A 10788-nucleotide genomic window follows, 5' to 3' on the forward strand; every position below is an offset into this window, starting at 1 on the left:
TAACCAGCTATAGTTTCCCTCTAAGTTTAAGTTTTTGATGACATTTTCATTTCTGTAAAATCTGTAAAAACACATTATTCATATATTGAGCTAAAAGGTTCTTTACAAAATCTTTAAATGTTTTGATGCAACCTACCTTGTTCCATTATATTATATGAAATGAAACACTACACCGATCGACTAGGATTTAGATTTAGACCGACAAATATTAAACAAAGCAAATAATATCTCGCCGAAATGTCAAATACAAACAGTAATTTTTTTTCTTTTTACAAATATGCCCATTTAGTCATTTTTCTTCCATTATTACTGGAATATAAGTAAGTAAAAGATTATCACTTATTAAGAGGATGGCAAAGACTAAAGCATTTTATAAATTTATGTTTTTAATGAATTCCATATGATTCAAATACAGAGCTTCTCTACTCCAAGTTACATATTTGAAAGTTACATATTAAAATAGATTAAATGTAATTTGTAATGAAATAACTTTTAAAATATTTTCAATTACATAATAGGGACAGAGGCACTAATGATTACATCGTGATGAAAATCAGTTTTCCAAGTTCTAGTTTTTCCAAGCAGCTCGATTAACTTAATTAGTGCTGAGTAGCTAGTAGGAAAATTCATATGAAAATTCGAATTGCAGACACCCCGTGGTTTCCTGTTTTTTTTTTTAAATCTGCAGCGTCCCGTTGGGCTGTAGTTTACTGCAACTGAACATCAACATGCTTCATTTGATCTCCCAATTAAATATCGTTTGTGCAGTTCATCCGAGTTACATTATTTTGACCTTGGATTGGGTGAATGATTCGGAGGACTACTAAATTCTAAATGACAAACGTGCACTAAGCTCGCGTCTGTTTCTCTAAGGTTTTTTCTAGCCATTGTTATTCGGAAAAATTAAAGTTGAACAGAACAAAAAACTTATCAGAACCATCTCGTAAAAAACAAAGCATAAAAAGGCAGGGCTACGATCTATATATATAATACATATGTTTGTCAATATAATAACTAAACTCAAGTGAATAAATTCATCAATTCAGCAAAATTACAACTAAAAATGGCACAAAAGACTTGGCAACTCGACACTCATTCCCTTCTCTTCACAACATTCATCTTCACCCTCTTCCTCTGCCTACTAACACTTCCCGCAAGGGCAATTACTGATTCAAAAAAATAGCACTTGCTTTTAATGCTTATATGCAATTTTAGCAGAGGAATAACATTAACACCAACCTTGTGAGCAATTGTATAAGACTCCCCCCGCCTTATATTTTTGAGACTTCAATATATAATTTCAGTAACCTGGAACCTCACTTTACACAACTACCAATCCATTTTTCTTAATTTGCACTTGATAGATTTGATGATTCTATATAGTTTCAGGCTCCCCTCTTCTTCAGGTCTTTCGCCATTTTCACATCTTTAGTAAGCATCCTAGGTGCAATCGCCATAGACATCAATTCTTGGAAAAGAAGCTTGCATGCATAAGGGATATGAACCTGCAACAGACAGATTATTAAAACAAAAAACTAACAATATTAAGCTGAAAAATACCCAAAAAGTTGTATAAATCACCTGGACAATATCCGTCTTGTTCTTGCAGCTTCTGCACTCAAATGAATTCTTCTTCAAGTTAGCAATTGCTACCAATCCACATTTCTCACAGACATGAACCCTGTAAGCATCACTCTGATCAAACAGTCTTTCTTTAAGAAAATGAGCAGCACCATGAGCAATCATGCAATCTCGTTCCATTTCTCCAAATCGAAGACCTCCATCTCGCGAACGTCCCTCAGCAGGCTGCCTAGTGAGGATCTGCACAGGGCCTCGTCCACGGGAATGAATTTTATCATCAACCATATGCTTCAGTCTTTGGTAGTAAGTAGGGCCAAGAAATATCATGGCTGTCAGACGCCTCCCAGTGTGGCCATTATACATTGTTTCAAAGCCACGCATTTGATACCCACATTTGTGAAGAGCTTTACTGATATTATCCACCTACAGTATTATGCGACAAATTATATTAACCTGCTTAGACTCTTATCAAAAGCAATTGAAATGAGCCAAGTTAACGCAACATATAGAATAACTGATATGTAGCACACCTAGCATCACTAGTAATTCAGTGTGTTATCTAGTTCAGCTGCACATTTGAGGGCAGAAGTTAAGTCTAGTAGTAACAGGGATTAAAGACTTGTAGCATATGTAGCTACTTAAAGACTTGTTGCATATGTAGCTACTTAAAGACTTGTTGCATATGTAGCAACTTGCAAATACATTAGTTTAATTATCAAATTAAGCAAGCAATCAAATGTCAAGAGCACAACTTACTGTAACATCTGTAAATGGTGTGGCATCTCCTTCCTTCCCCATGTGGGCAGCAACTTTACCCATGATGCACTCAATAAGCTGACCAATCGTCATTCGAGAGGGAATGGCATGGGGATTCACAATAATATCTGGGGTAATACCTTCTACTGTCCAAGGCATGTCCTCTTGTGTATAAGTCATGCCAACTGTTCCTTTCTGACCATGCCTACTGCTAAATTTATCTCCGATTTGAGGTATCCTCACTGATCTCACCCTTACTTTCACAAATCTTAAACCATCCGCATTCGTAGTAAGTAGTACCTACAGAAGCATTACATGAAAAAGATAACATTCTCAAAGTGCTGTTTCCAAAAACACAAAGTAATAGCATCAAGTAAGGAATTAAAATTATCAACAATTTTACAGAACACACTTCTAAACTAATTTTTTTGTACATACAAGTACTTTGAACTAAAAAACATGTTAGATGAATGCCTACCTGATCCACCATCCCTGTTTCACTGTGACGTAAACTTGTGCTATGATCCCGACGCGTGTACCTCGATGCAGCTTGCCCCTGACCAGCATCATCCTGAGCAATGGGAGTAGTCTTCCCTATGATAACATCCTCACCAGAACATCTTGTTCCCTACAATTATAACGTAAAAATAATAAGTATTAGCACCAAGCACATAATTCAACAAGGAATATCAACTTGAAAAGCACCACCAAGTTCAATGTACTCACCGGAGGAGCAAGACCATCATCATCCAACTTATCATATGAGCCATGTCGCATCCCCTGCGATGAATAGAGTCAAATAAAAGGATAATTTTTTTTATAACAAAGCCAGTTGCTAGAAGTCAATAAGGCCTTGCTAACCATGGTATTAGCTCTATCTGGACGGCCAAAGTCCTCTTTAACAAGCGTTCCCATCTTCTTCTCCTCATCCCTGTTAAAGTACGTTTAAAAATTATTAGACAGGAATAGACAGTACATATAACTCATAAGAAGGTAATTTGCAGAGCATATGTGATTAAAAGAAGCATATTACTGAAATAGCACCTGTATGACCGAAAAAATAGTGATCGAAAAAATCCACGATCTATCGATGATTGGTTCATGATGACAGAATCTTCTTGGTTATATCCAGAGTAGCAGGCAATAGCAACAATGGCATTCTGCACAAGAGTATAACACGATGTTTCAACAAACTGCACACCAAATCTTTTTTGATAATCCACAGAGGGATAGAAGACTTACGATGCCAGCTGGAAGTTGCCTAAAGTGTAAATGCTCCATAGCTCTGGTTGTAACAAGAGGCTTCTGGGGATAGTATAAAACATAGGCCAATGTATCCTGAAAAAAAAACAGCACTACTGAAGTAATCTGAACAAAAAACATTATTCATACATGAAACGATTTTTATGAGCTACATACCATACGAAACTGAAAATTCGTAACATAAATCCCCATTGCTTGTTTACCCATAGCTGACTGATATGTGTTACGGGGAGACTAAAACAGAAAGAGAGGTGTCAAAAAATGGAGAACCCACACAAAACAAATGAACAATGGTATATTAGTATATTACTGAAAATCCAATAACCCCAGACCTCTTACCTGATTGTGGTCAGGGAAGGGTATAATAGAAGCACAAACACCCAAAATTAAAGATGGATGGATTTCACAGTGAGTATATGTATCAGAATAAGCCTCCTCTGGGTTTTCCCTTGCACTTCTAAGATCCTGAATTTCAACATTTAGAGTGATTGGAGTTACTGAAAAAAACTTCAAATATGTATAGGTGATTTTCTAAAAACAAGACAATGTAAGGTATACACACATTAATGGTCATGGAAATCATAGTAGTTTCTTCCTCTTCTGTATCGATGTACTCTATAAATCCCTTGGCTACAAGATCATGCCATCCACCATCTTCTGGGCTTTCCTGGAAAAACGAACAGTTGTTAATGATATTAGCATGAACACAACAGAAGCTAGGAAGCAGGGATTCTTTGGTAAGCCAACGAATCCCCGTATCTGCACGCACCCCCGTATCGGATTCTTGAGGATACTTAATTACTCATAATAGCCCACCTGAATTTTTTCTTTTACACAATTTGTACAACAAAATTAAATGATTTGACATAAATTGTTGTGATTTTGATGTTTATATCATATATTTGTATCAATTTGTACAAAATTATTAGTTTTGCTGCTAGATTGTATCATTCTTACCATCAAATATATATTTATAATATTATTATGTATGCCGTATCCCGTCACACCCGAATTCCCATAATTTTGAATTTACCGAATTCCCGTATCTCCGTACTACGCACCCCCGAACCCGCACCCGCACTCATGCTTCTTAGGAAGAAACAGAATATTATTACAATCAAGTATCTAAACCTTCTGTTGCAATGCTTCAATGTCTTTTCTTCTAATGAGAAGCCTTTGCTTCTCCACTATGAACAGTGGACGACTGCAACGACCATAATCAGTATAAATGCGAAGTTCTTTCAAGCGAATATCTCGAACTACTCCAACCTCAGTATTGACATCAACCTGTTCATTTGGAAAAAGAAAAGTCAGTCATCACCAACCATCTTTTATACACTAAATACTGGTATACAAGCATGCTTGATCATCATCCATCACTAATCCAGCTCACAAAAATAATTCATATATAAAAATATATGAATATGTACCCGTCTCCTTAGCCGCCTTAGAGTCCTCACCAACATGTCAGGATCACGGTGAATACCCACCCAGCACCCATTGACAAAAATCTTTGTGGCTTGGGTAATCACAGCTGGTGAAATTTCCTATTAACAGAAAAGTAAGTAAACCTGGAAATATGACAAGAAATTTTTCATCAACATAGTTTAAGGTGCTCACCTCAAAATTCTCTGTACCCCACTCTTCTAAAAATTCTAGAATCGGATATGCTGCTGATCCAACCGTTACGTACACCATCAACGCTAGGTTTTTTACCAATCCACATGCCTAATATAAAATGATGAGAAATTGAGAATTAATTGATAGCACTCAAAGTCAACAAAAGATGCACATTTGTCTCTGCAAAATCTAAAGATAATACAGCCTTCTTACCTGTCCTTCAGGTGTCTCTGCAGGACACATCATTCCCCATTGTGAGTTATGCAACTGCCTAGGTTTTGCAAGTTTTCCTGTAAATAAAAACACCTCATCATCAGCCTGGATATGTAACGGTACACAAAAAATGAAGAAATCAATCATAGAAATTTTTAATTTACCTTCACGTCCAATTGGAGAATTCAATCTCCTCAAATGTGATAAAGTTGATGCATAGGTTAGGCGATTCAACACCTACATTATATGCACCACAAGTTGAGTAAGACAAAAAGTTCCATCTATGCACAAATATTCAACAAACACGCCATGTCGCCATCTTGTCAAACGTGTAAAAAAATGCTTTTAAAAGAACTTGGAAACTGAATTGCTTAAATTTATTTTTACACCGACTGGGTTATGAAAGAACCCAAACTTACACAATACACTAAAAATCAGACCTGAGAAACGCCGGCTCTTGTACCAGCTGCATTTGCCTGCCCCCAGTTCCCTGTAGCAAGTGAGTATTTAAGACCACTTGTTATCGTTTTTGCTTTGATTGCAAACTGCAGGTTCACGTCTTTCCCATTATCAACACACTATACATGCACAAAAAAGAAGTTAGGTATACAGGATAATAAGAAGCACTAACATATAAAGTGCATTGTAGTTTAAGTATTGATTCAACCTTTTGAACATAACCTCTAACATCCCTCGTCAACTTTCTGAACAACTGCATTACGATAATTAGCACCAGTTTAGCACCTGATCCCAAAAATGAAAGGAAAAACAGAAAGTTATAATCCACATAATAACCAGAGACAGACCATGCGGAAAAGACCACCCAGCAAAGGCCCAGCAAGATCCATTCTCTTATTGCCATAATGATCCCTATCGTCCTCCGCTCTTCGGCCAAGGGCACAAAGTAGAAGGCGGTGAATGATATACCTGATAGGGCGGCATTTAGTTTTCTTGAAATATAATTAGAACTGTAACAGTTACAGTAACATACACAAAATAGTATGATAACCGTAACATACCCAAAATAGTACGCTTTCTTTGTTTCACAGTACTCTCCAACCCCAACATGAGGAAGCATCTCTTTCTGAAGAATTTCCTTGGCATACCTGTTGGGGAAAAACGGAAATAAATATTAGACTCCGTCTGCAATCAGAACTGCTCATGTGAAACTACAGACAGTTTACATACTTAATTCGCTTTTCCCTTGTTACACCAACAGTAGCTCCTCTTTTTCCAATGTAATCGAGTGCCACCTATAATAATTGTAGACACAAAAAGAAAAGAGAAGGAATGTTTACAAGCATACTCTGATATATATCAAGAAGACAAGTTAAATAAACTTAAAGAAATAAACAATGGCAACAACTCCACACGGGTAATGTTATTAAGACAAGTCTTTTCAAGTCAACAAGTGTTCACACTATGTTTCATATTAATACAGTAAATGTACATTTATTAGATTTATTTTGACGACATTTTTTTAATAATTCAATATGAAATATTAGAACACACTAGCATCATATTGTTACAAAATTTGAAAACATATCTCAATTAATTAGTTATTCTAATAGTGTCCAATGTACTGTTCTTTTTAACATTATTATTGGTACTGATCATTTTCAAATGAGGCCAGCCCAAAAAATAAAACAATTACAAATAGAAGGAATATATACCTAACACTCAATGGAGCATAAAGATTTATGTTACATGTATCAATAGTCAAAACACTTTTTACTGCCGTCAAAACTCCAATAATACTCGAACCCTTTTTCCCAATTTCTAATCTTGTTTTTTCGAGTAGGGTATCCTTTACAGTCTGGACTCCAAGTCTCTAAACAATTTGTTACAAAATCTGACTGTTGCAAATTTAGTAATAGCTATAGCTTTACCGTCTGGCTTCCATAAGTCCCGAAGGCCTAAACAACATGTTACAAAACCCGACTGTGCTGCAAATTTAGTAATAGCTATGCCTATACCTAAACCAATTAGCTAAAATGAAAATAAGATTACCAGAGACATACCTGTTGATTTTGAATAACAAATGCTTCCTCTAAGGATGGCCTCAATAACTCCATCATTTGGGTATCCGCGAAGTCATAGCAAATATGTTCTAAAATATCTTTGTCAGCAACAAATCCTAATGCCCGAAAGACAATAATAATAGGAATCTCGGTGCGAATATATGGAAGAGTTGCACGAATATACTGCCCCGAGGATCCCTGCATTAAGAAAGTTACAGTACACATATCATACTAATGTAAAAAAACTAGCACACATTATAAACTCGCTAAATGTAAAAAAAGCAGGAATGCACAGATACAGATATGAATGCCGTATACCCCTTTCGCACTAGTCCTTGAGAGCATCCGAACGAACATAGTACTGGGAGGCCTATTCTGGGATTCTGCCATAGAGCGCACTTCTCCAACATAGGCATACTTGTTGGGTTGCCTTTTTTTAAATACATAAACATGATTGGTGCTCATCTTCTCCTGAGCAATCAAAACTTTCTCACTTCCATTGATGATGAAATAACCACCCTGATCATAGGGGCACTCACCCAGTTCAGTTAAATCCTTCTCGTTGTTCTGATACAGAGTACAGTAGCTAGACCTAAGCATTATAGGAACCTGAAATGTAGAACAAGAAGTTATGAAGTTGACAGTTGGGCTTCAAATTATTATCAAAAACACACAGAAACTTATATATATGCACCTTCCCAATGAAAACTTTGTTGAAGTCCTGTGTTTCAGTGACTTCTTCACCATCATGTCCCTTTTTAATGACTCTCTTCGAGACATCAGCATATAAGGGAGCAGAGTAAGTGAGATTCCTCAACCTAGCAGCTTTGGGGAACAAGGTTGCTGTTTCTCCGTCCGATTCTGTCATCATTGGCTTACTAAGAAATATCTGACCAAAACTAATCTTATATACAGTCTGCATGAAAAAAGACAAAAAAGAAATTAAGAAACAAAAACTGTTCGTCCTTGCATAGTCATTTAGGTAGATAATTGGTATAGAAAATATGGAACCACTAGTTCTCATTTGGGTCTTCGAAACTGCTCTAACAACTAACATACACAGTTCAGTCTAACATTTTTACCAAGCATGTCCGAAGTCACTAGTCATTAAGTGAGTTCATTATTGTTTTGCTCCATTCAATTCCCTGGTCATGAAGGTGAAGATTGACCAACATAATTGGAAAACACAGTACAACTTTGTAAGCATCATGTTCGAATAAGGACAGAAGTCATATGGACTGCCAAACAATACATGAGAAAAGTCTTTATATCTTTTAATATACGCCTAAAAGTTGTATGCTTATAACATTTTAACAGAAAAAGCAAAATTGATTAACTTAAGCTGACCTGCCAAAAGAAGATGAACAAAATACAGTTAACATATTGAATTATTCTTACAATTATAAGATTAGAAGTTTCTAAAAAATCTATTATGTATTAACAAACAGCACTGTAATACTATAAATAAGATATAGTAAATAAAATAAAAAAAACAAAAGTAAAATCAAAATAGCAAGAGATGCATAAGTATTGACCCAAAGACCATATCAGATAACAAAGCTAATACATCTTCTTATCAATTAATCAAAAAGCTTCACCAGTACCTCACATTTCATCAAAAGCATGACATTACAACATACAAGAATCAAAAGAAAACAGGGTCTAATTTATGTAAAATAAAGGAAAAGGATGCAAACCTAAACTTCTTATAATTTAATTACTGGATGTGTTCAGCTTTCTTCTATAAATTTTACTTGTGACCATAGAAGTATTGCCGTAATGAGACCATTATAACATGTGTTTAGACCTTCTCTACAATCATAATTAAGTCCATGTAAACTTCAGTACAATAATTAAAAAAACTCTTAATAACTCTTAATACACTCCATATGTAAGAATCTGCACTAGCTGAAACCACCTACTTCCATAACCATATAACAATTACAAAATTTACTTATTCCACAACATTATATCCACTTGCCTCATTCTACTCTTTCCTTCTCCACTAACACTCATGAAACCCACAAATTAAACGCACACACATATTACCACAATTAGTTTAACAATAGTCGATTCTATCCCACTATTACTTCTCCAAAAAGACTAACAAATCCCTACAAATACAAACATACACACTATACTACAGATTCGTAACAACAAAAGTTAAAATACCACAGAAAATGACCGCATCAATTAAAATGTAACTTCTGCCATGTTTGTAACATAATAACCGTAATGCCGTGATGTGAAATGTAATTAGCACAGAAACCTAATAAATAGCACAAAAACCTAACATAAATATCCGGGACCACTTCTTTCCGCAGTATCAAATCCAACTGCCTCATATATTTCTCCTTTCACACAATTACAATCTCAAACACATAGAGAAGGCAATTAAATAGAGCTACATAAACACATTAGCACAAATTTTAACACAATGAAAATAACAAAAGCTATCTATTCACAAATATAACCTAACACAAACATATAAGCATACTAACAATTCCTATACACCGTAACACAGTGATTATAAAACGTAGCTAGAATACAAACATAGTAACAATTCCTATTTATTTCTTCCAAAATATCGAATCCACCAGCCTCATTCTACTTTCCTCCTCCCACAAACACTCTGGAAACCCTAGAATCACATACACCCAATACAAAACTAACCTAATTATCGAAAACACGCATAACTAAAAAAAAGGCAAAAACTCGAAAGGCACCTCAGCGAAATCGTTCTGATGACCAGGATTATGCTGAGATTCAGGACGAATCTCGATATCAGCCGACTCATCAACGATTTCCTGCATAGTATTCTGAATAAACTCATCGAACGAGTCGAGTTGTTGTCTAACCAGGCCTTTCTCATCGAAATAAGCGCTGATTACAGTCCAGGCATCTTCCTGAGTTATGTCCTCGCCTTCGTCTTCGTTGTAGGCTGGATCGTACTCTTCTTCCATGTCCATTTTTAACGGTATGTGTTTAAATTTAGCTCACTCGGAGTGACTCGGACTGAGTTGGTTTTTTGTTTGTTTTGAGGGAGAGAGAGGGAGCGAGAGAGTAGAGAGTAGAGAGAGGAGAGATTGGGGAAAATGAGAAAAGAACCCAAAGGCGGAGGCTAGGTGTGGTATTTATAGGCAAATGGGAGGGGGAGGGGGAGGGGGTGTATGTATCGAGTGTTTTTAGTATGGGCTTTCTACTTGGATAAGATGAGAGGTCCAACTTTATAACCTGCTGTTTAAAGTTACTGGGCCTTTTCTTTTCTTTTTCTTTTGTTAACATTATTATAACTTATTAATTATTAATTATTATAAATTATTGTTATACTTTT

General features: G+C 35.8%; 1 protein-coding gene across 1 annotated transcript; it reads right to left on the reverse strand.

The window, feature by feature from the left end:
• Nucleotides 1-944: 944 nt before the first annotated feature.
• LOC141675305 (DNA-directed RNA polymerase II subunit RPB2) lies at nucleotides 945-10552 on the reverse strand. The gene is made up of 25 exons (XM_074482023.1): nucleotides 10181-10552; nucleotides 8149-8370; nucleotides 7773-8063; nucleotides 7455-7652; nucleotides 6622-6686; nucleotides 6453-6539; nucleotides 6240-6360; nucleotides 6101-6145; nucleotides 5874-6011; nucleotides 5598-5670; nucleotides 5434-5510; nucleotides 5221-5328; nucleotides 5031-5147; nucleotides 4732-4887; nucleotides 4163-4267; nucleotides 3940-4065; nucleotides 3757-3834; nucleotides 3580-3675; nucleotides 3382-3497; nucleotides 3199-3268; nucleotides 3064-3117; nucleotides 2816-2965; nucleotides 2338-2637; nucleotides 1582-2004; nucleotides 945-1505 (listed from the first exon to the last, which is right to left on the reverse strand). The coding sequence occupies exons 1-25, from the start codon at nucleotides 10421-10423 to the stop codon at nucleotides 1386-1388; spliced, it is 3579 nt and encodes a 1192-aa protein (XP_074338124.1). The 5' UTR covers nucleotides 10424-10552; the 3' UTR covers nucleotides 945-1385.
• Nucleotides 10553-10788: the final 236 nt, after the last annotated feature.

Source organism: Apium graveolens, chromosome 7, assembly GCF_009905375.1.
Source record: "Apium graveolens cultivar Ventura chromosome 7, ASM990537v1, whole genome shotgun sequence".
Classification (NCBI taxonomy): domain Eukaryota; kingdom Viridiplantae; phylum Streptophyta; class Magnoliopsida; order Apiales; family Apiaceae; genus Apium; species Apium graveolens.